The sequence below is a fragment of the Lissotriton helveticus genome, chromosome 3_2 (assembly GCF_964261635.1).
Source record: "Lissotriton helveticus chromosome 3_2, aLisHel1.1, whole genome shotgun sequence".
Taxonomy (NCBI): Eukaryota; Metazoa; Chordata; class Amphibia; order Caudata; family Salamandridae; genus Lissotriton; species Lissotriton helveticus.
Genome location: NC_136062.1, coordinates 77,761,879 through 77,788,417, shown reverse-complemented (window position 1 = coordinate 77,788,417; position 26,539 = coordinate 77,761,879). Strand labels below are relative to the sequence as shown.

Here is a 26,539-nt window from a genome sequence, read left to right as displayed (position 1 = left end):
ATATACACTCTCTCTTCCCAGTAGAGGTTTGACTTTGTTGCCATTTGTAGGTCTGCTGGCCATATCCCTACATATTCCGATCAGGGGACCTTGCTGAGACTATCTATAGTTTGTTGCAGCAGTAAAAGGAGGCTGCTGCAATCACTAACATGGGGCTTACGCTTGGCATGAGCACTACCCATGATGTTTTGTGAATCCATGACAGTACTAGTTGCACATTGGAGAATGGTTTTATGCCCATTCTTCAAACGTCTCTGGATTACTTACAATGAATACCAATTTCTGCTGTTTGAATGGGGCCTTTTTGTGTTTCTGCAAAATGATCCTTGATTTCTGCAGACAAAAGAGTGAATACTATTTTGTTTTTGGTTAACCTACTCTTCTTTATGTATCAAGTCTAATAATTTCATAATGTGAAAGACTTCTCTTCTTCTCTTTAACAATTTTTCTCTATTTGACTTTTTAGATTTGTCCTTAAACAGATAAATTGTGCCTAGCCGGCATGAAAGCTCAATGATTTAAGTGCTCACTGGTAGTCTTTGCATGAACTTGAGGACATTTGGCTACTTGTAGGAGTCATCCTTCTGATGTGGATTATTTGAGTGCCATTTGGTTATTTACAGTTCTTAGAAACTGTGATTGTAATGAAATGCCAAGTATTTTTGGTTGCCCCAGATGGGGACGTTTAATCGCCTTAATAATTTGACATTTGTCATTCATCTGGGGGCTCTCATCCACTATTTTCGTACTTGATGTTCTTATTTTGTGATTACGTTGACAACAGCCATAGTTTATTTTCAAGTTTTGTTTTTTAAATCATCTAGTCTTTGTCATATTCAACCACGTCTCCTATCTCTCCAGTAGCATCCAGTTTCAGAGTGGATAAAGTTCACAGGGCTCTGTGTGCATTTCATGTGTCATTAACAGTTGTAGATCATTTGTCCTAATAATAAATAGTAGAAATAATTCTCCAGCATTGGATTTTTTTTTATATATTCACATGCTTGAATCACTCCAGTCATCAGGTTGGGAATCCTCTGTAATCTTAAATAGCAGTAAACTGTGTTCAAATGGCTATGGGGATCAACTACAGTATTTGTTTATTACCACATCCACTTAATGTGAAACAATCCAAACACCAGCGATTGAGGTAAATGTGCTAGCTCTCCTACTCCCCCTAGAGACCACCATAGCTCAGATTTAATGGCAGAAAGTGTTGGTGGAGTAGATCATAAATAAGCCTCTGATAGGGGTAGAGGAAGGGCTGGATGTCAATATATGAGAACTGGAGTTAGAGGTAAGTAACTAATTTCTTCTCCAGCATGGAGTCAGAATAGTAATCCGTACATCACAACTATAATAAATATAAGAAAGCAAGAAGCAGGCACATCTTTACTGAAAAGGGTTCAAAGGACTGCTTTTCCCCACTGCTGAGTAGGCTTCTGCTTTCACATTGAGGCAGAGGTAGATGTCTTTTAAGGATACACCAGCGTATGCTCCAGTATTTGTTGCTTTGCTCCTTGTGGAATACGTTCTGGCACCATCTTGGAATGTATTCTTGAGTTTGCTGTGGCTGAAGGTGATGCAGTGTGCAATCCAACATGCTAGCAGCTACTTGGACAGGGGTCAACCCGTTGCTGGCTGAAGAACACCAACAGTTGATATGATGAACACATGTCCTTTGTTTTGTCAATATAAAATCTAATATATCTGCTTACATTTAGCAAGTGTAATGATTTTTCTGCTGATGCTGTGTGATTTGGGATGAACGAACATTGCATGACAAGTTCATTCAGATGAAAGTCAGTAGGGACCTCCGGTATGAATTAAAGGTTGGTTCGTAAGATGACTTTGGCCCTAGTGAAACAGAGAAAGGGTTCTTTTACAGTGCATGTCTCCTACCCTCATTGCTGATGATGGTGTGATTGGGTTCTTCGATCTGCACTGGGCCGCAGTTGTTATAACAAGAGTCTGGCTTCAGAAGACCTGTAAAGTAGGCAGAAGCCGAAATCCGGGGCTCTGTACTTTTCTCCAGACGTGAAACCAACACTTGAACGTTAGCTGGCACCCTTGTTCATTTTAGGCCTTCAGACCAGATGTAGTCCAGCATAGGAATGGGCCAAATGGATTGCATGAATGTCCCTCAAAATCATAAAGAAAAAATTGCTGCTCCACTGAAGCCATTGTAAGAGTACACTTTTTTGCCACTCTCTATTTAGAGCATGAAATCAGCCCATGTCTTCCAGAGAGGAATCTTGTTGGGTGGGTGATTTATTGCCTTACTTGGGTCAGATGTAGTCATTTCATTCCACATCACCTCCGTCATCTCCCTGTAGGAGTTGATCTTATTCTTCTAAATCTGAATACACATAAAATCCAATGAATCTTCATCCACCATTTCTGAAGGATTTTACAGGACCAATGATTGTTTGACAGCTCTAGGAAGCCTATCCAATGGAGATTGGGTGGCAGAGGTGGGTGTGGTGGAGGCAGAGGTAGGTGGAACAGTGGGTTTCGAGGGTAGGGCAAGCGTAGGTTGACCTCTAGGTTAAAGAGGAACTAACCTTTGAAAAGGGTCCATCATTTTAGGCACAAAATAAGACCAGTATCCTTATGAACTTTGGTTGTCTACTATAATAAGGAGTTCTGTAAGTTAGAGGAAAGTTGTCAACTACGAAGGACTCTGGTTGCGACTCAAAGTACTGATAATTTTTCTCTTAATCCAGTGCTTCGTCCTCAAACTCTGGGACGGTATGTGTAAGAAACTGGGTTATTGGTTGAGTGGGAGGGAAAGCCTTCTCAAGCAACAACCACAGTCCTTGTCTGGGTGAACAGCAGGGGGGCAGTCACAAGTTCAGGCCAACTGTGATAGAGCCCTGGCCAAAAACAGGGACTGGGTTGCTCTTGCTAAAACCTCCAGCATGAAGAGTGCAGTTCGTGATGGATGGGACTGTGAGGACAGTGTCTTGGATGGTCGTCCCTGTAGTTCGAAGAGCAGGGCTGGCATCCCGGACTGCCGTCGCTGTGCGTGAAGATCCAGTCCAGCGTTGCAGATGGTTGTTGCTGGACCTTTGCTTTGGCAGTTCCCGAGGGCTGTCGTTACTGTAGTGACCAGTCATGATCTTGCTTTGCTGATGGATCTCTGTGGCTGGAAGAATCGGGTTCACCGGAGCTTGGCGGTGGCAGTTTGTGCAGGTGGCAAAGTCTCGGTGCGAACAGGCCAGTTTTCTGTCGGGAAGAGTCCAAAACTAAAGCATTTCTCCTCTTTTAGCTTAAGAGTGCTCTCTGATACCAGCCAAGGGTCCAGGACATTGAGAGGCACTTTTTGGGGGTCAGGGACTCACTCTAGCAGAGGCCAGCAGGGCTTATGCAGGTCCAGTTGCAGTAGGCAGCTGTGCGATTGGAGAAACTTGATGTGCTCTTTTAGTTCAGAACAGGAGGTCAGCCTGATAACTGGAGTCACTAAGGTTAGACTATGATGAAGGGGGCAGTTCCAGTCTCTATTCTCAGAGACCCGGACAGGCGTCGAGCAGCAGTGCAGTCCACTGGAGAACAAGGCAGGCCTCAACAGCAGAGCAGACCTCTAGTAGCAGCAAGCCAGTAATATGAAGAACAAGACATGCCTCAAGTAGCATGGCAGGTCCTCTGGGGAGCAAAGAAATTCTTCTTCTGTAATCCACAGGTCCAGTAGTGTACTGAAGAGGTGTTTCAAGGGGTCCAATATTTATAGCTGGTACCAGCCTTTGAAATGGGGGTGACGTCCTTGTAACCCCCATTTCTGGTTCTAGAAAGTTCTTCCCTTCCCCTCTCAAGGTTTTAGGTAGTTTACAGTGACAAAAGACATGTGTCAAGTCCCTTTCTGTGTAAGCTTGAAGCAGCCCTTTGCGATAATTGGGTCAGGGTTCAGCTTTGCTTCACCAGTCCTGGCAGGATGGCCTATCCTGTCAACAACTAGCCCCCCCTTTGTCTCTGTCTGGGAGGAATACAAAAATGCCAACTTGTTAGGACAAGAAAATGCCAACTTGCTAGTTCAGAAGTTTGCCCATGGTGGATCAAGAGAATGAACAAGGGTGATGACAGCATGGATGTGAATCTTGTTGATAAGCGTGTGGAAGGAAAGCAAAACAAGATGAAAGAATTGTTTGACTCTAACATGAAGGTGAAAGTTCCTGATTTTATTGTGGGTGACTGGGTTAGGATTTAAAAACCTGTTATTTTAGCTAAAGGAGTTTCTAAGTTTAGTCGTCCTATTAAGATTGTAAGAGTTTGTACGAAAAGCTTCATTAGTCAGGATGGCAGGGTTTGGAATGTAAGGAGAGTTGCTAAATGCAAGTCTTTTGGATTTAGCACTGACAGTGAAAAAGCTTTACCATCACATTACATCCCTGATTACAATGTTGGCTTTCCTCGCCTCACTCAATATGTGGCATCCAGAGTCAAGAGTAATAACAGACCTAAGTTGTTGCCTGCAAGATACTTGTCTTAATTTTAAGTTGTTACCTGTAAGATACTTGTCTTATTTTGTTGTTGTTTTTCCTTTTGTTTTGTCAGGGGTGAGAAGTGTTACATTCTCCCTTTTTCTTTACCTCCTTTTCCTTTCCTTTTCTCCTCGTGCTCTGTCCTTTGCTTGGAACATGGAACCTGTGCCTGCGTTGTACAACCTGTGTCATGTTCCAGACCCCCTATTTTCAGTTACTGCCTTACCTTGCTACTGTTATGATTTACTGTGCCTCTACCGAATAAACTTCTTATTTCAACCATCTACTGGAGTCCCTCATCTTTACAGAGACCTCATTAGTCTGCATGCCACCTTAAAATGTTTAATTTAGGGCATGTGGCTGCTTTGTAAGCAGCACCATATTTTGAAAGGAAATTTGCCAACATCTATAAAACTGTAATCCAAGACCAGGTCTCCATGATTAGTGGTCCTGCCTGGATTATCCACATCAACCCTACAATACACCATTCTCAAATATAATGATACATGCAGATTAGATTCAGTTTGCCACATGGAAAAAAACACTGGTGTGCTTATTACTAGAGTTGGAATAAAGTCCGAATATCTAGGTTAAATCCATTGTTCTTTTGCCCACTACACCACCCCAGTTTGGGCCCAGCCATATGCAAATCAGTCTTGACCCTGTGCCTCATGGGAACAGTCCAGACCAAACTTCCAGGCCAGGTCCTCCCTGGACCAGAAACAAGCACCAGTTTCAGGGTATGTCACCCTTCTTCAGCCAGACTAGCTTGAATCCAGTGGCACAGTGAGCAAGGAACCTACGTCTGGGCATACCTATCCCACTTAGGGCGAAACGTGTTACAGCAAACAAATGATGGTCGGAATGCTGACAATGGAAAAATTCTCCCCCAGTCAAAAGATCTGGGTTAAATCCATCGTTCTTTTACTCACTACGCCACCCCAGTTTGAACCCAGCCATATGCAAATCAGTCTTGACCCTGTGCCTCATGGAACAGTCCAGACCTGCCAGGCCAGGTCCTCCCTGGACCGGAAATAAGCATCCTGGGACCAGTTTCAGGGTATGTCACCCTTCTTCAGCCAGACTAGCTTGAATCCAGTGGCACAGTGAGCAAGGGACCCACGTCTGGGTATACCCATCCCACTTAGGGCGAAAAGTGTTATAACAAACAAATGATGGACGGAATGCTGACAATATGGACGGAATGCTGACAATGCAAACATTCCCCTCAGTCAAAGGATCTGGGTTAAATCCATTGTTCTTTTGCCCACTGCGTCACAACAGAACTGATGATCCTGTGAAATAACCATGGTCCCAGGCCCATGATTAGTTGGCCAAAGGACATGGTTAACCCTCCTGTCCCCAGATCCTCCATAAAGAACCTGCGTATGTGGCTGGACAAAGCACTAACAATGTACAATCAAGCTAATAAACTAGAGGCCTTTCTTTGGCCTTCTTAGAATGATCTGGAAGATTATTGGGCTTATCCCGGAACACCTAAAAAGAATTGTGATTCAATCCCTGGTGGTGTTCCTCCTTCCTTTATTTGGGTTCACCAAAATATGTCACAAATAGACTGCAGGTCGCGCAAAATACGGCAACCAGGTTACTCCTCAGAATCCCAAGACATGAATCAGTAAAGGCGTCCCTGAAACAGTTTCACTGGCTGCCCATTGTTGCCAGGATCAAGTTTAAATCACTTGGCTTGGCTCAAACAGCAATGAATGGCAGGGGCCCTTTTAAATTCAGAAACCTCATCTCCCCATATGTATCGATGATCTGTCGCGATCAAGATGGGGAGGCAGATCTTTTTCATACCTGGTTCCGAAGCTTTGGAACTCTATGCCCCGGGAGCTGAGAATGCTTGAAGGCGATCTCCACTTTATGAAGAAGCTTAAGGCATGGCTGTTCCCACATTAACCTCCAATCACTCACCCTTGCTCGCAGCACTCTCATTCAGTGCTGGAAAATCCCTGGGCAGCCATGCACTTTTCATTAAAACCCAAACATAGACAATGCCTGATGTCAAAGATAGACCCACTGATATTTGTACTTAATCACTATCTCCACTATCTCCGCTGCTTTGGTTAGTGTGATGACTGTACTTTTACCAAGCTGGAAAGCTTTTAGAAAATGCCATAGCAACCAATTTCCCACCTTGGTTCATACATTTATACTTCATGCAATCTATTGTTGCCCATATCAGCAACAGCCTCAGTCACTGTAGACCAGGAGAGAACAAATCCTGCTGGTTGGAACTATTCCGCTCTACATGGCTAAATAAAACTTTCAGACATTTAAACTCCTTGACACTAAAATGCAGCTGAAATCAAGATGAACCTGTGGTTCAGGCCACCATTCAGGATCGAAGGTCTGTAAAATCAAACCTCTCCCAATGGCTGCATTCTTGAGAGCAGCGGAACTCTTTGAGCCCATAGGCAACAATTCCGATTAAACCAACAAACCCTCTCCTGCCAGGTGTCCGCCACAGATCTGCTACAACTTGCTATCATTCCTTATTTGTCCTTCCAATGCCTCAGGAGACACAGTACAGAATTACACTCTACATGCTTAGTGGAGCGGAAGTCCGACCTAGAGCACCTAGCAAAAACAGAAAATGCAGGAAGTAAAGGAGATAAAAGCACAAATTGGATACAACAGGTGAATGGCAGTTGACAAGACTGCAGGGAAGGTGCAGGAAAACACACCACCATTGGCCAAGCAGATACAAGCTAACTCCGGCAACCGCACAACAGAGGTGTGCGCGATCAATGGGGCGCGGGCTTGAAAGGACGCTTGTGTAATCTCTCCATCAAAATGAGTAAAACGCAAAATAGTATTGAAGTGTACGAAAACATATTTCAATAAAAAGGTTCAAAGTCTAAGAAAGGAGTGCAAGGATGTTTAGATTTACCCAAATTCCACTTTTATCCCCTACCTACAGGTGATAACTTTTTATCCATTTGCTTATTATTGTTTGCGTGGATGCTATTTGTTGTGCTGGAAGCTGATCATTGTCTCAAGGAGCTTCTCATTAGGCCAGTACTGGAGGACATTGCACAACTGTTAACCCTTCTATTACCTATTGAATGCTAAGCACATGCACACCTCATCCCACAGAAAATCCTTCTGGTGCTTGAATCAGAAGAGTCTTACTTTAAAAAGTGAGTCCAGAATGTGAGGGATGAGCTTTCTGTGAGTCTTGAAGTTTCTTTTTGTTTAAGTGTAGCGCAGCACACTTCACATCACAAAAATAAAACCAGCTTGTGCCAATAAGCGCAGACTGATTTCACTTTGAACTTTGCTCGGGGAGGGGGGGCATACATTTGCACCTGAGCACCGATCAAGATGGGAGAGATAGAGCTGGAAAGGGGACACATTTCCATTTCCAGCACTTCCTCTCCCCAATAAAACCCTGCTTGGGGATCGCTCCAGGACTACAATCCACAAGTAGGGATCCACCTACTAGACACTTGGTGCTGTGCCCCTCCCCTAGGCAGGGGTTTGGGTCAGGAGGTGATGCAAAAGCATTAGCAGCTCATTCCGATCCATTACATGCAGGACTACAGCACCCAGTTTGCATTTTAATGAAGGGGTGCTCTAGTGGGTCATGTGGTGGTCTTGTCTACATGTCGGGTGGCAAGAGAGGGGCCCAATCATTTACTTCCTCAAGTTTTTGCTCTGCAGTATCTAGACACTGCCTACTCTTCCTAGTGTGGAAACAGCATGGACAGGGCTGATTGGGCCCTTTTGTTCTCCGGCAGCTTGAATCAACCCATGCCTCTTAGGCTTCTGAGCTTAGAGGCTAGATAAGGAGTAGGTGCCAGAGCAAAGTGGTCACAATTGCTCTCCAATGAAGGTTATTGAAAGCAGTATATTGTTGGTTGAGGTAGCAAGCTTGTATTGTGGTTTGGTGCAGAGATTCAAAACCTGAGTTTCCAATTAATTAATAGAATTCCCCGATATGAAGAAATGTCAGTTTACCTCACGCTGAGTAAATTAAAAATATTGTGAAAAGCGTCTGAAAGCTCGTTAAAAAATAGAAAGACCAAATGGTACAGAATATGTTTTGCATGGCAATAAATCCCCACTCTGCTACAACATCAGACCTATGGTATAGGCCCTTTTTCACCCACCTTGATACCGATTTAAAATATTAGTGTTAAATGAATATGAATTTACCTTGAAAAAACAAAAGACGAGAGACATTTGGCAAAACAAGAACAGTTAGTTTAATTAAATGCTTTGGTCGGGAGTACAAATACAGAAGCAGGTCTGAGGACTGTCTCAAAGTACAATCGATCTGAGCAAGGTTTTATACATTTCTTTGGGTATCATAAAATGTTTCCATCTAGTCTATCCTTTTTTGGCAAAGAATGCGTGACGTGGCTTTGGAGTCATAAATAAGCCAGCTGATGACAAATGCAGATGGACGTCGACCTTGTGTGGATACAATGGGGGCTAGTGGGTAATGGGCCCAGAAGTCCAGCATGAGAGGTGCATGATCACTGCGTATACTGTATGTGCTGTGCCCTGATTGGCAGTGTGTTCCTAACTTCATGGGGCGTCTGACTACATGGTGCTTTTGGGAATACATGAAATTCTATAATTGAGAGGTGATTGCGTTCTTACATATGGATGTATCATTATTAACATTGTCATTGGCGTTTTCAATATTAACATTAGCATTGTCTTTGATACTGGGTTGTCCATTCAACTTAGGTTAATTTCTATTTTTAATCAGCTCCTAATAGTTCATTATCCACTGACCGGGATATAGTGTCATGATTATTCCACAAGCACAGGCAAGAGTACTTAATTACAGGGGATTGAGATTCTAATTACAGTACTCCTGATAGTTCATATTATAACAGTCTGGGCATAAAGTGCATAAGGCCCTAGATATGACATACTCTAGTTGTCATAGAAAATACCATAAGGGACAAAAACCACAGTTCTATTCAGTGGGGGATTCAAACAAATCAATAGAAGTTCAAGTATAGTCCAATTTTTTGGTTTCTTCAATCTTTTCTTTATTGGTATTCAAATTTCATAAAACATATTCTCCCAGCACGTAAGTCGCCAACACGTGTTTCGTCCTACACAAGGTCTGTTCACGCAGCAGAAAAAAAACTTTTTCTGCTGCGTGAACAGACCTGTGTGGAAACGCTACTCTTTAACCTACGGCGAAGCAACTTATCAGGGTTGCGAAAACGAGTAGCTTACGAAAACGGTTGAGCCACTGACCATTTACCTGGGTCTCCACTGCACAGGATATGTACTAATGTCAGAATGATCTGTATACAGTGAGTAATACAATAGCCTCATCGTACATGACTGTTGATACGATTGATTGACAGATTTGAATCAGTTCCTTACGCTATACTGCAGGTGTCTACTCGATCATCTTATTGTTTGGTATTTTGCTTCAAATACATCACAGTTCGCGTTTCTTACCTTGATGAACGAATAAAACTCCACTTCACCCCATGTATGCCTTGATGAAGTCCTTGTGTAGGACGAAACACGTGTTGGCGACTTACGTGCTGGGAGAATATGTTTTATGAAATTTGAATACCAATAAAGAAAAGATTGAAGAAACCAAAAAATTGGACTATACTTGAACTTCTATTGATTTGTTTGAATCCCCCACTGAATAGAACTGTGGTTTTTGTCCCTTATGGTATTTTCTATGACAACTAGAGTATGTCATATCTAGGGCCTTATGCACTTTATGCCCAGACTGTTATAATATGAACTATCAGGAGTGCTGTAATTAGAATCTCAATCCCCTGTAGCTTATATGACACACATTTCCATGTATGTCAATAGCACCTTGAGGTAGTAGGTGCCCAGAGTTTCTTTAGCACCCTTTTCCTATAAACTTTATCTTGTGTGAACCAGACTGTAAAAGTGTACAAATTGCATATTGAATAACATTATCGTTTGGAGAGTTGTGCGGACGTTTCCCTATGGGAACATTACTACCTATTCTAAGAGTACTTAATTGGTTGTTTTATTTTGTAAATTGAATCGTTTTGTGTTTTCACTTGTATGAACTGTATTATTATTTTTCTTCCAATATTTGCTTAATGTGTCTCCTTTTGTTGCAGCTATCTTATTTGAATGTGTGCAAACAATATACACTATTTACCCCAAATCAGATCTCTTTGAAAAGGCTGCCAAATGTATTGGAAAATTTGTTGTGTCTCCTAAAATAAATCTCAAATATTTAGGTAAGAATATAGGGTATTTTTACTAATCTAGTTGTGAATACTTGCGTTGATTCAAATGCCATTGCGTGGTGCTCTGCGGTAAGATTCTAACCCAGGTCATCTATCACAGGTCTAAAGGCTCTCACCTATGTAATCCAGCAAGATCCTAATCTGGCTCTTCAGCATCAAATGACAATAATTGAATGTTTAGACCATCCGGATCCCATCCTTAAAAGAGAGGTATCGTTATTGGTTAAATTGTGCTATTATAAAACAATCATTGACATATGCTTTTCTATGTGTTATCTATGTATTCATCTAACGCTATAAAATAGTGGAGTACTTTGATGTACATCTACTTTTAGTTGCACAGGTTTGTTAAGACTGGTAAATAGTATTGCACCCCTGTATTTAAATAATGGACAACAGTGAAGTGTCCAAGAAAATACAAAAATAGGTCACCTTTATCCTTTCTTCCTTCATTTTCATTGGTGATTAGGCAGGTTTGAAGTTCTTTCAGAGAGATATTGCCCCAGGTATACTGCCACACTGGCCGTTTGCTTATCCTTCTAAAAACCTAACTTCTTCTTCCTTTTGGGTTTAGATGCTCTGCAGGAAACCCAACTCAATGCAGATAATGCCCCTAGTATGGATTTGGGCAGAGCATGTTAGGGGTTTATGGCTTAATTTCAATATCTCAGCTATTGATATTGAGCATTGTGCAGGTCTATTTTATAGGACCAAGCAGGCCACGAAAAACAACAAGCAGGAGGTACAGAAATGTCTAATTCTGTTATAGAAGCTGTGTGGTAGGATTAATAGAGTAGTTAGCCGAACATTCTGTGAACATCAACATGCACTCTGTTCACATATAGGAGTGGAAGGCTTGGAGCTAATCTAGCCTTTGGTCAATCAAGTAGTTAAGGAATCAAAACTTAGTCACGCCACATATTTACGAATTTCAAACACATAATTCCAATAGTGAAGGTAAAATGCTGGAGTAATGGTTGTAGTTCATTGGAAATTAGGGAAACCCATTCTCTCTAGATACAAAAAGGTAACTAATATTTTATCTATAAAGTCAAATGAATGGTTTGTGGCACTCTATTGGTAGTAGTGTGGTATTCCTGTATACCAATCCAACTTGTATAGGGTGCAGGTGGGTGCTGCCCTCCGATCAGGGGCGTGACAAACACTGAATGCAGTTTGCGTTATCTCAGACAAGATAAACGTCCACATTTGGCACTCCTGAATGAATTCAATCCCATGATTAATATTCCATCGTATCGTTTTTATCTTCGAATACCGATTTATTGGTGTTCAAAATCCATTATTCGTAAATTACATTCTTCGTTTTGCGTAATCACACGTGAAAGCATGAATCACAACTATTCATTTTGTTGTGGCGCACAACCCTATGCTGCCTAATATAGGTGAAGGGATAAGTAGCGCTGCAGCACAGAGGATGAACCTGTGCACCTTCGCAGACCTCTACCCCGGGGGCACATTTCGTACACCTCTGGTCTGTTAAGCTATGTAAAAGACACATTAGTCAAGGCTCGTAAACTGCATGCGCTGCTACTCCTTTTCGCCAAACGCCAAATTGCTATTAACTGGGGGATGAAGAGGGGGCCTTTAATTAAAGACTGGATCAGAGACATCACGTATGGACACTCCCAACTGACTACTTTCTGGGAATTAATACCTCCTACCTCCAGACCAAGGGACATCTGGGAACCTTTCATTATGTGGGCCAGGGAGAGACGGGGGCAGACGAGAACACACTTTCTGACGGTGGGGGTATGGGGTAGAAAGACAGGGATGCGGCTGATGTGTTTCTCATATGTATCTTATCAGATATGTGTCATGTGGTGGGTGTCGTCCTGGATCCTGGAATATGCCGTCATGGGTCCTCTTGGGGTACAATTGGCCATGTGTGGATTCTTTTTAATCTACTGAGACTGTGGGAGAGCCGGGTACGCATGCAACAATATTTGAGTTGTAATTGTGGGGCGATCAAAGTATGATTCTATAATACTTGTATGCTGGCTGGTAGTTTGTCATGTTTTTAAAAAAAAATGCAAATAAAAAGAAATAAAAAAAAACTATTAATTTTGTTGCACATGATCCCATTACATAGATCCCAATGCATTTAGGGGCGAAGCCCTTCATCAGGGGAAGGTATCCTGCAATGAAACCAGAATATCAATGATCAAAGAAACATGTAGACCACAACTGTTTCATATGTAATGGAAATCCTGAAGTAACCACGAAAGAAACCGTCCAAAATGTTAAAAGAGATTCTCTACATATTCAAGTGCCTGAAAAGAGGCTGTAGTGGATAGGAAAAGGTACATTCGGGGTGCGAGGCACAAACTCGCATGTGAAAGAAATCCCAAGTTTGAAAACGAGAAATAACTCGCTAAATCAAGAAATGGACACGGTTCACCTTGTGCCTGTGAAACACCAGTGCTAAAAAATGCCACAAGTGAGTAACACAAAATAGCTTGATGGATCAAAAAAAGAATTTGGTTCACTTGAAACACTTAATGCCACAAGTGAAGAAGTGGTACAATAGGGGGTGGTGATGGACGGAGCATCTGAATCAATCAAACACTCACACCCAGTCAAAAGATCTGGGTTTAATCCATCACCGTTCTTTAGCCCACTCTGCCACCCCAGTTCAGACATGGCTATATGCAAATCATTATATGCATTTCCAGGCAAATTTTTGAACTAGTGGAACGCCAAGTAATGATATTTATTTAGGAGGTTATTAAGTGTTCTGGTGTCTACGTGCTGTGCTCAACAGAGGATGAAATTCTGTCTGTTAAGACATTACTTGGTACATCAAGCACAGTTGCTGTCTTTTTTGGCACCATTGTAAAGCATCTGAGAAAGGAACATTAAAGGCTTTAATACGGCAGGAACTTCAAATTACTATGGGAATTCCAGGTCTATCCCCAGTGCCTTGAAGTGTTGAATTTGCATAAAGTCTGGGAAAGTAATAATTAAATTGTCCATTTCATCATGCTTATAAAACATTTGCAAACCAAATTCTTTTGAACTGAATTATCTGACTTGTAGGCAACTAGTAAGCAATTGTTCTCTGAAGAGTAGAATCAAGCATTCCTTGTCTCGAAAAGAAGGTTATGTGAGGCTTCATTCTGGCCCATTCGATCTTGGTGAGTACAGACAATGGGAGCATCCGAGTAGCTCAGCCTCTTGTACACTCTGCAGGAATATCCGAGAAAGTATTTTGCATGTCGAGCTCTCCAGCAGAAACAACATTGGTTCGTAAAGAGTCTCTTTAACCTTTACCATGCTCATGACGAGCTGAGCTCGTCATGAGGCACGGTGCTCCGGTGCTCATGACGAGCTCAGCTCGTCATGGGCCGTGGAACGCTCCGGTGCGGGGAGAATTCCCCTGCTGTGTTGAGCGTTCCACGGGAGCCTGTGCACCTGTGACGAGCTGAGCTCGTCATGAGCACATGAGCGCAGTGCCTCATGACGAGCTGAGCTCGTCATGAGCATGCGGGCACTGTGCGCGCCCCCCTCCCCCCAGCACAGCGGGGGAATTACCCCCGCAGCAAAGGGGTTAAAACATGGGTATTACAGCATGTCATGAAACTATTACAGCTTGCTTTAATGATGTTGACATATTTTGACATGCAATTAGCCAGTATAGTCCTAATGTTTATGATAGTGATTCACAGAAGAATGAAAGATGTTTATGCATTGCATGACGATCCCTTTTAATGACAGCCTTTAACATTGACTAACTTGTTTTTAAAATCTGTACAAATGGGCACATCACTGCCTCGTTTTAACAAGGAATTATACAACCATGTTATATTTATTTAAAATGGAAGTAATTTTCTGATATAAAAGTGATATATATTGTACCTTGTATTTTCCTCCTATTTTAGACAGTCCTGGTATTGATCAATAAATTATTCACTCACTCACTCACTCATGCACCTTTACAATTGCCTCCCATCTAAAAAAGTCTCAAATTCAGTTTTAGAGGGTGTAATGTGGGAAGTGTGGTTCAGAAAGCCCGACCAACATCCAATCTAAGAAGGAATGGTCTTTGCCACTTACACATTGTTCAAGAGGAAATTTTGTGTTACTCTGACCACATCAGGAGGGATGCTCAGAGCTAATTAGATTAATTTATGGACTAGTTGCAGTGAATGGTCGCAGCATAAACTAGGCGTAGCATTGTAAACTGGGGCAGGGCATATTACTTAAGGGAGTCCTTCTAGCCCTATTCTGTGATAAACCTAAGTATTTAAATAAACTGAAGGCTCAGTGCAGCAACTATTTGTTGACTGGGTGGAGGAAGTGAGACACTTTTACATCACTTGCCATGAAATTGGTCAGCAGGGAAGCAGACTACCAGACAGAACAAATAATGGGAAGCAAAAGCAATTGGGGAAAAAACAAATTTGATCCGGAAGGAGTATTGTTCTAAAATATCAAGGACTAATAGTCAGACAGAATAGTGTGACATGTACAAAGAGACACAATGACAGAGAGAGCGAGGGGTAAAGTGAAATGAGATAAAATGAGAATGTTAGTGTCTTATAACAGGGGAGTAAAAAAATAGAATATGTGGTTGAAAAAGTGTTTAAGCCAGGTAGAAAAGGAGGAATATGATACGGAGAGAAATGACCACCTTGAAGTTATTAGTGCCAAACAAATAATATTGACTGTTCAGCTGAGTTTTAAGAGGTAGAGCAAGCTGAATTGATAAAGGAATGGTAAGGTATATTAAGGGTGAAAGATATTAGTCACAGATAGAAGGAACTTCACCACTATCCATAGCTGGATAGGGGTCAAGAGCTAGAATGTCGGCAGATAGATTTGTGGAGGAAGAGTGTTATATGGTAAGAACATGGAGCGGTAACTGAGCAAGTGGAATGGAATGCAAAATGAGTTGGTATGAAGAAAAAGCGAAGAGAAAGTTAGCACGCAATAAAGATTTAATTGGTGAAAAAGAAAATGAAATACCATTCAACATGAACATCAATGACTCGCAAGTCATTTTTGTTCCTGGAAAACCAGTGTGGTAAACCCTTAAATTATAAGTCTTAGTACAACCAAATCAAAATCTTCCACAAAAACATTAAAGCAAATAAACAAGTAGTATATCCATTTAGTGCACGTATTTTTTAATATAAAAAACATGTAACTAATTACCAGCCTGTTTTTTTCATGGAACGCACCAACATCTAGGTGGTACATATTCTTTATTTTCCTTAGTGGAGAAGTGTGGCTCAATGGTTAGAGCGGCAGACCCTGATGCAGAGGTCTAGCCCGGGACCAGGGTTCAATTCCCCGCCTCGGCGGGTCTTGAGCTCAAAAATTCCACGGACCTGATAATTCTCGCCTCGGTGCCGATTCCAATCATGGAGTCCCACTCTGCAACTCTGGGCAATAGCTTGCTTAATCTCCACAACGGCCCCCACAACGCTAAGGATGCCTGGCCTCCACCTTGGGGGTGCCCAGGAGTGGACACCTCACAGGGAAAGCCAGGATGGGTTCCACAGCGGTATTCGTACAAGCGCCTTGAGACCCTTGCGGGTGAGTAGTGCGCTATACAAGTATCAATTTACATTTACTTAGTTGCAGCAGCAACCAAAACATCTAGTGGTCTGAAGCTCTCCACATATGAATATAGTTCTGCCCACAAATAATTCACAATAACCATGTTTTAAAATATAAAAATAATTATCAAAGCCCATGATACCAGACCTGAAAGAGTTTGAATTCACAATTAAATGACTAAGGGCCAGATGGACGACGTTTTTTTTGTGGGCGCAAATGGGTTTTAGACCCGTTTGCGCATGCAAACAACCTGTGGCCCATGTACTAACCCTATTTTGTGAGTTGCTAATTAAATAGCAAAGTAGGGTTAGCGACTCGCTATTAAGAAGGGGCATCCCTTCCTAATAGCGAGTCCAACACCTATCTAAGAATGTTTTGCGACCGCAATTGTGGTTGCAAAACACTCGCAGTTTACCACCCTCTTCAAGAGGGTGATAAACAATTCGCAAACGGGAAGGGGCCACCCAGGGCAGGTGTTGCGTGGGTTACTTACTGAAGGAGAGCTGTTGGCATCAGTTTCTTACTGTGCGGGGAAGTGTTGCGTGGGTTTCTTACTGGGGCCCCGGTATCCTGGTAGACTTGGTGCCCCGGTGCGATGTGTGGGGTTCCAGGGGTGCATCTGTTCTCGATGCGGCTGCGGCAATAGCGCTGCATTGGTCTCTCCAGCCGCGTCCCCGAAGCGTTGCTTCTTGCAGCCGGACAGCAGAGCCTGCGTCGGAATCAGTGCAGTGTTCTTGGACTTCTTAGAACGGTGCACGCAATACAGTGTGCAGCAATTTCTCCGGCCATGGGCAGGGGCTGCTATTGTTTCTTCAGCTGCACTATGGCTATATGTGAAAATTCTTCCCACACGGAGGCGATGCCTCAGCCAACTCCCAACAGCAGGAACAACCTCCAGAGACCCAACACAGTAAAATGCAGCTCTTGGCAGTTCAAAACTCCCAGCAAGGGGAGCTTGTAGTGAAGTCTTTGTGTCCCTGAGACTTTAGAACAGGAGGCAAGCTCTTGGAAGTCTTCTGGGAGCAGGATACACAGCACACAGCAATGTCTTTGTCCTCTCCTTGGCAGAAACAGCCACTGCAGGCCATCCCCAGACAGCACACAGCAACAGGGCATTACTTCTCCTTCAGCTTTCCCAGCTTTTCCCCTTGGCAGAGGTTCTTCTTGAGTCTAGAAATATTCTAAAGTTCTGGGCCCCAACATTTATATTCAATTTCTCTTTGTTCTCTGGTGTAAGAGAGGATCTGTGCCTAGTCAACACCAGCCCTGTCCTCTCTAGTGCAGCTTTCCAGCAGGAGGTGGAGACAGCATTGTGTAAGGCAGACCAGGACCATTCAGGTGAAAGGAAATCTCCTCCCTCTACTATAAATGCAGCCCAGGTCTATTCAGCCCAGCCCTGACTCATCCAGAAAAGGCAGGATACACCTCAACCACCCTAGTGGTTGTCTACACTGAATGCACATCCCCAGCCCATCACTTCAAAGCCAGACAGTTAATCCACAAACCAGCAGAGGCACGCAGGAAGGCTAAGCAAGAAAATAACTAATTTCTAAAAGTGGTATTTCCAAACACAGCATTGTATAAGGCAGACAGGGCCTGTTCAGGTGCAAGGGAAATCCCCTCCCACCTCTCTAAATGCAGCCCGGTCTATTCAGCCCAGACCTGACTCATTCAAGAAAGGCAGGACACACATCAACCCACCTCCCCCTGGTAGCTGTTTGAGAGAATGCGCATCCTCAACCCCTCTCACTCCAAAGCCAGACAGTCAATACACAAACCAGGCACGCAGGATGGCTCAGCAAGAAAATACCTAATTTCTAAAAGTGGTATTTTCAAACACAGAATGTTAAAATCATCCTTACTAAAAGATGCATCTTTATATTCTGAGTTCAGGCATACTAAACTTCACCTTCCTATTTTGTGACAATGTGAAATTATATTCATAAGATGTTATAAATACATTTCCATTCTATCCTATGGGACAGATAGCCTTTCAATAGTGAAAAACAAATTTCTCTGTAGTTCACTTTCAGGATATGTTAAACACATCAGTACATGTCCTACCTTTCACATAAACTGCACCCTGCCCACAGACGTACCTTGGGCCCACCTTAGGGGTGACTCACATGTTAGAAAAGGGAAGGTTAGGGCCCTCCAAGTGGCTGCACTTGCCAGGTCGACATGTCAGTACCAGACTGCACACAGACACTGCAGTGGCAAGTCTGAGAACCTTTTGCAAGGCTGCTTGTGTGTGTGGCACAATCAGTGTCGCAGGCCTACTAGCAGCATTTGACTTACTGGCCCTGGGCACACACAGTGCACTGTACTAGGGACTTAGTAGTAAGCCAAACAAGCCAATCATGAAAACACCAATCCATATTCACAATTTACAGAAGGAGCACTTACACTTTGGCACTGATCAGCAGTGGCAAAGTGTCCAAAGCATCTAGATAAGCAAAAGCGAAATTCACCACACAACAAAAACAGAGGAGGCAGAGGCAAAAATACAGGGGAACCTGCGCCAAGGATACGAGGTCTACCCGTGTCCGTTTTCTTTTATGAAGATACTTTGTTGTGTTTTGTATTTAAATATAGGAGGTAATATATGTAAATGTTTAATATCATTGGAACACAGAACATCAATTTGCTCTGCAGCCATAAAATAAATAGTGCTTTACTAATCGAAATAGCAACCAAGGGACACTCCTTTAAGCTGAGTTGAAAAGTACTAAAAAGCGTTAACAATGGTGAAATATGGCAACCGTACACGATTGAAGAATTAACTATCCAAGTAAAAGCTGTGCGGTGTACAAAGAAATTGAAGCACTTAATGTATGTGTATTTACATACCCACTCCTACTTATATCCATTATTCAAGACAACCAACATTTATTACCACATTTTAGCCAGAAGAAAGAACAGTTATTTGACTAACAGCATAGTCAACATCTATCATTCTGTTAAAAAAAATCACATGTACTCACCAGCTCCTCTGTATTTTTCCTATATGCAGGATGGCCAAAGCGCAGTACATTGTAAGTATATCAAAAATTAGAAATGCCCACCAAGACTTACTGATGAGAACTAAAACATGTTTTTTTTTTTTTTGTGTTGAGATTTTTTATTAAAGAGTTTTAGGTGAAAATACAGAAATACGTACATATGTAAATAGGTAATAAAAGAAGATATTGATAAATGAATCATAATACAGGTATGGCAATAATGTAATTATACATAGGATACAATGGACCTGGAAAAGTAACAATATTAAATATACTGTAAGTTAGAAAGCAAATAAATGAAAGGAAGAGAAAAAAAGAAGAAAGTAAAGAAAAGGGAAACAAACTAAAAAAGAAAAGAAAGAAAAAAAAGAAAAAAGAAACAAGAAACCCAGAGTAACAAAGGAAAGAAGAAAGAAGATGGAGCTAAGATTTAAGGAAAGAATTAAGGAGCAAAAAAGGGAACCTCAGGAAAAGTACACAAATAGAAAATGAAAATGAATTAAGGAGGTGTAACAGACGTTGGAGAGGGAGGAGTGGAGACAGAGTCACTATCCACCGTGGCTTTCAGGAATGGGGACCATGTTTGAAGAAAAACAGAAGTCTGATCCTGCAAGTTATAAATTACGCGTTCATAAGGGGCTGTTTGTACCATAGCCACCAGCCATTCTTCCTGAGAAGGAGATAAAGAGGACTTCCAATGACGTAATATACAGATTTTGGCCGTAGCCAAAGCAGTATGTAAAAGATGCGCCTGTGGTTTAGATAGTGTCGGGAGACCTCGGAAATCATGTAAAATAATATTTGCAGAAGTGAAGGGTAATGGCAATGACATAGTAGATGCCAAAGTCTTTCTTATAAAAAGCCAAAATGATCTAGTACAAGGGCATTCACAGATAATGTGTGTAATATCACAACCAGAGGCAGAACATCTCCAGCATAAAGAGTGTGCTATCAGTTTGGCATGATGTACTTTAGATGGAGACTGCCATTCGTGGATGATTTTGAAAATGCAAAATTTGAGACGAGCCTCTCGGACACCTTTATGTAAACCTTCCAGAATCTGATCCCATTGAGCAATGGAATATGTAACTGATAAGCGAGATTGCCATTTTAATTGAAGAGCTATCAAGAGAGGTTGCGAAAAAAGAGGATTTAGGAAGGTTTTATAAAGACCAGAAGTCACACCCTTAAAATTCCCCCACAAATGCAAATACGACAAAATAGGAGACGCGGCCAACAGTTCAGGTGGAGATCCTAAATGTTTTGTGATGGCTTGTTGAAGTTGAGTATATTGACGCGAATGTGTGGATGGTAATTGGAATTCATCGCTGATTTGAGAGAAAGATTTAAAGTTGTTGTCATGGAACAGTTGTTCCAAAGAGTGAATACCGGCCTCCTGCCATAGAGGCCATGATAACATGCGACCATGAACGCGAATAGCCGAGTTGGACCATAAAGGAGCTTTGACATGAAGCCGCGGGTTACATTTAAGTAAACGATGACTTCTTTGCCAAGATTTATACATCGCAGATAAGATAGGATTTTTGGGGTCAGAAGAACTGGAACCCTTACCATATAAAAGGGACAAGCCAAGACTAGAAGATAATAAGTGACGTTCAAGTGGGACCCATTGAGGTATGTCTTTAGATTTGGGCAGAAAGAAGGAAAGTTGTGAGAGATGGAGGGCGAGTGAGTAATGCTCAATAGAGGGAAGACCCAATCCCCCGTGTAATTGGTGAGATTTTAATTTGGCCAAAGTAAGACGTGGTTTGGCCGTACCCCAGATAAAAAGTTTAATTTTGGAGTCAATGGACCGAAGAATAGTCAGGGGGATGTTTAGAGGAAGCATACCTAGGACATAAAGAAATCGCGGTAGGGTGACCATCTTAACCGCCTGGACCCATCCCCAAAGAGATAAGCCGAGGGCTTTCCATTTATCGAAATCTCTTTGCATTTGTGCAATCAACGGCGTTAAATTGTCCATAACTATGTTATCCAACCATCTGTTAATCAACACTCCTAAATATTTAAGGCGAGAGGATTGCCAGTGAAATGGAAAACCAGAAATTGCAGCTTTTGTGGTACCAATGGACATGGGCAGTGCTTCACTCTTATCCTAATTAATCTTATAACCGGAAAAAGAGGAGAAAATATTTATGATACTAAGAAGAGCAGGGAGAGATCGGGAAAGGTCTGTAAGTGTAAGAAGAATATCATCTGCGTATAAATACATTTTTGAATGACCAATAGGAAGGGGAACACCAACCACAGCGGATGATTGACGTATTGCAACAGCTAAAGGTTCCATCGCTAAAAGAAAAAGAAGAGGGGAAAGAGGACAACCTTGACGAGTACCCCATCTGATTGGAAATGGAGTAGAAAGAAAACCGCCGCAGTTAACTTGAGCTGAAGGACTATCATATAACAGACGCACCTTAGCTACAAATTGGTCGCCCAAACCAAAGCGTTGCATTATGGTAAAAAGATACTCCCATTCGATACGGTCGAATGCTTTTTCAGCATCCAAAGAAATGAAAAGAAAGGAATAAGGCATCGTTAGCGAGATTTTTAGCCGACCACAAAGCATGAGAGAGAGTACGTAAATGATTCCGAGAGGAACGACCAGGAACAAAGCCTACCTGTGAATTGTGGATTAAAGAAGGTAAAACCTTACGAAGACGAGATGCGAGAATACTCGCAAGAATCTTAACATCAGAGTTTAAGAGAGATATGGGCCGGTAACTACCACACAGCAGAGGATCTTTACCAGGTTTTGGTAAAACAGCTATGATAGCCTTGTTGGAAATAGAACCAAGAGAAGATTCCTCCGTGGCTTCTGCAAATGCGGCATGAAGAATATCAACCATACTCTGGCCAGACCACTTGAAAAATTCAGGAGGGAAACCATCCTCGCCTGGTGCTTTATGGTACGGCAAGGCAGCAATAGCTGAGGAAATTTCCTCCTTCGTAATAGCTCCGTCAAGTAGAGCTCTACCATCATCAGAGAGTCGTGGAAGATGTATCGTATCCAAAATTTTTGACATCTCTGAAGTGTCTATGTGAGTGCTTGGGGAATAAAGAGATCTGTAAAATGAAGCAAATTCATCAACTATTTCTTGCGGTCGAGTCAGCATAGTGCCAGAACTTGATTTAATAGCGGGAATTGCCATAGCAGCCTCCCTCTGGCGTAATTGCGCAGCCAGCAGTCGGCCAGCTTTTTCACCCTACTCATAGTGACGTCCTTTCATCTTTTGTAAGGCATATTCGGCCTTAGAAGTAAAAAGACTATTAAGAGACATGCGTGCCTGCTCTAACAATTTACGGTTTTGAAGGGTTGGTTTTGAGACATATAATTGGGAAAGTCGGCTAATGTCCTTTTCCAATTCAGACTGTTTGGTAATTTTTTTTTGTTATATAGAGCGGCGTCCCGCATAAGTTGGCCTCTGATAGTTGCCTTAGCAGCTGCCCAGATCGTTCGCTTAGAGGAAATTGAGTCCTTATTATTCAAAAGGTATTCCCGCATGTGCGACTGTAGAAGAAGTTTGTTTGTTGGTGTTTTATATTTATTGATGTTCAGACGCCAGGACTTGTGTCCTGGATTGGAGAGACCTAAATCAAGAGACAAGAAAACAGGGGAGTGATCAGAAATGGCTGCTTCTAGGATTCCCGATTCTGTAACTAACCGGACTGTATGTTGTGAAAGAAGAAAGTAGTCAAGACGGGAGAATGTACCGTGGGTAGAAGAAAAGAATGTATATTCTTTATCTTGAGGGTGACTGAGCCTCTAATGATCAACAAGACCATTATCATAAAGAATGTCACGCAAAATGGCTCTATCTGACGCATTGACGGTGTCAAAGCAGCCTGTTCTGTCAAGGGTAGGGTCTGTAGCCAAGTTCCAATCACCTCCAATGAGAAATTGGGTAGCATTTATTTCAGTGAGGAGGCGGTTGAGGCGAAGGAAAAATTGCTTCTTGGAACCTAATGGAGCGTAGACAGAGCCAAGACAAATGAAAGAATTCCCAAGTTTCAACTTAACAAATACATATCGACCATCCGGGTCAGTCCATGTCTTGATAATCGTAAAGGGAAGTGACTTTCGAAAGAGGATGGCAACTCCACATTTACGAACAGGGTTGGGATTAGTGGGATCTGGTTTAGAAACACTGCTATGAATGACTTTACCAACCCAATCCCTGCTAAGTTTGCTAGATTCGATATCATCCAAATGAGTTTCCTGCAGTAAGGCAACGTCTATATGTTTAGAATGCAAATAAGAAAGAACCTTCTTTTGTTTAATATAGTGGGTGAGGCCATGAACATTCCAGGAAATCACCGACAACGGATGGATAGAAGACATGACAATAGAATTGAACAAGAGTATGATAAAGAAAAAAGAAAATGAAATAGAGATAAGAGAATAGGTTTGTTACTCTGGGCAGAGATGAAGAAAAGAGAAGGAAAAGAAGAGGGGAAAGAAGATTATAAAGACAGGATGAAGAGTGGAAGAGACATAGCAAATATGAATCGAGAGAGAAAAAGTACTAAAGGTACAAAGAAGAGAATGAGAAAGAAAGAAAGAAAAGAAAAAGGAAACCTAGACTGTTAACTACGGGTCTGGGTGCACCTACAGCAGCGCCAAGGGAGAGATCGGACCCCCTCCAAGCAAGGAAGAATTGGGATTCTGGGAGCAAGTAAGAAAACTGAATCTGTAAAACGCATTCAGAGTATGATTATGACAAGAAAAATATGGAAAACCAAATACCATTATTATGAAATATAAGCAGTAAAAATGGAAAAAATCAAGAGATAAGAATCATACAATAAGAGAATAACGGGAGAAGAAAAATAAAAACAAGGGAATGGAATAAAAGCGAGACATATTGCATAATGAAAGAGATGCGAGAGACAGAGTGAGAAAGAAAATATGAAAGTTAAATGAGAGGAATAGAGAAAGCCAACACCAATAGAAGGAGGTGTAGAGAAGATAAAAGAAAGTACAGACAATAATGCATGGGAATAAAAGCATAGAAAAAACCCGAAACTATTTTAAGAAATATATGAAGGTATCCCAAGCGGAGTGAGCACCGAAGGAAATGAATAATGCCACGTTAAATAACAAGCTCAGTAACATTAGGAAAGAATGCATTGCAAAAAGGACCACCACAGTAAAGGTGACAGTTTTGAGTCAAGCCTACAGACAAAAATATATTTGTGAGGAGGCCAAACGGGTAACGCGAAACCATGAAAGAACAGGGGGGGACAGATAATACAATATAAAACAAGAACAGAAGTTATCACAGCACAGAAAGATAGGCGACCTTAGAATAAAACCTAGACAGGAATATTAGGATAAAGAAAAGAAGAAGAGAAACACGAAAAGAAGACAAACCAACAATGGTCCATAAAAGAGGGAGAGAGATATCATGTAAAGACAAGGAAGAAAAACTCCCATAAAATCATGCAAGTAAAGAGAGACAAAAGACAACGAGCAGAAAGAAGCAAAACATAAAAAATAAACAATGAAGCAAATGGACATCATTCAAAAATGAAATAATTAATGAATGAAATATTGAGTGATTATCCAAATAACAATAACATCGCTATAACAGGGAGAGGACATAGGAAGGAAGAAAAACTACCTACAGGGAGATAACATTCTTATAGTATATAATAAGTAGAACCTGAAAATGATTGGGTGACTGTAGAGCTGAAAATCACATATTAATAGCGTATATTTAATAATAGTAATCCATGAGGCATTATACAGAACGTTAGGTATAAGGAATCATATTATACCTGGTATAAAAGTCTCAGTGAACTAAACAAACCACAAAGCAGTGTGAGCAACAAATACTGCTATAAACTGATAGAATAAGAAAAAAGGAGAAAATATTAGAGCATAAAAGTGAGTTCAATCAGCATCAGAAGGCGTTTTAAGAGGTGATCTAGACTTGTCTCTCTGTTGCGTGGTAGTATGAGAGGAGACAGAGCGTAGAGCTGAATCCCTGTCCTCCTGAGAACGAGACAGACGAGTAAGATCCCTGCCACGTTGTCTAAATTCAGGAGGGGTGTGTGATTGAGATGTTGGTAGATTCAAAGAGGAAGACTTAGACTGAGGAGGTTGAGCAGAGGAAGAACACTGAGTCTCCATGTCATTGGATTTGACATTGTCCAGAAACTGTTGGAGAAGTGCAGGCTCATAAAAGTCTTTGGACTCTCCATTCCTGGTAATACGGAATCGGGCAGGTTCAAATAAGCCATATTTAATGTCCATTTGACGTAACTGGGGCCGCATAAAAAGAAACGCTTTCCTCCTCTCATTCGTTTCTTTAGAAAAGTCTGCGGCCATATGGATGGGTATGACCTTGAAACAGGAAGGAACCATGAGTGCGAGCCAATGATAAAATCTGTCTGGTTTGCTCATGTCGTAGAAAACAAGCAATAATTGGCCTGGGTCTTGCTGAAACATCGGGACGTGGTGGGCCCAGTCTATGAGCATTTGGAGCTCAATAGGAGGAGTAAAAGAAATACCAGTCAAAGTGGGGAGGGCATTACAAAGAAAGGACTTCACATCTTGCTGTTCTATATTTTCAGGAAAACCAAAAAAGCGGATATTGGCTCTTCGACTCCGATCTTCCAAATCGATGATCTTACTATGTAAAAAGAGCAGATCTTGATCTGAACCCTGAACAGAATCCAGACGACCTTCTATATCCACTATCTTAGAGTCAATGACGTCAATCCTTGTATGGAAAGTAACGAGTTCTGCCCTAATAGACTTGGTCTCTGCAGTTAATGAAGTCATAGCAATATCCAGACCTTCCAGTCGACGGTTAACTCCAGAGAGTTCTTGCAAAATGCGTTGCATGGTATCGGATAAAGATTTGTCAATCTGAGGTGATGCAGCTTGCGGTGCAGGAGGTGACGCAGATCCATTACCTTTAGTTTGCGAAGTAGAGGATTGTTTAACCACATCAGTAAAAAGTGTTTGTTTAGGACCACGACCACCATTTCTATTATTAGACATTTCCGTGCACCGGTGTATTGGTTAACAATAGTGAATAGAAGGAATATTGGAATATGAGGCAATGATGAAATATAGCAAATAGCAGGAAGATAATAAAATATGAGCAGCAAGTGAATGACCAAAGCTAACAGCATACAATTAATGCCTGAGATTTGAAAAAATTCAGTACAGCATTTTCACAAAATCATAAATAGTGTGTCA

General features: G+C 41.8%; 1 protein-coding gene across 6 annotated transcripts in view; it reads left to right on the top strand.

Annotated features, from left to right (window-relative positions):
• Positions 1-26,539, top strand: part of AP4E1 (adaptor related protein complex 4 subunit epsilon 1) — a 491,916-nt gene that overhangs the window by 134,257 nt on the left and 331,120 nt on the right. For all 6 annotated transcript variants that reach the window (XM_078684823.1, XM_078684828.1, XM_078684825.1 and 3 more), the window contains 2 exons: positions 10,592-10,714; positions 10,824-10,933. In XM_078684823.1, coding sequence (XP_078540949.1) covers positions 10,592-10,714; positions 10,824-10,933 — 233 coding nt within the window. The remainder of the gene's footprint in view (positions 1-10,591; positions 10,715-10,823; positions 10,934-26,539) is intronic.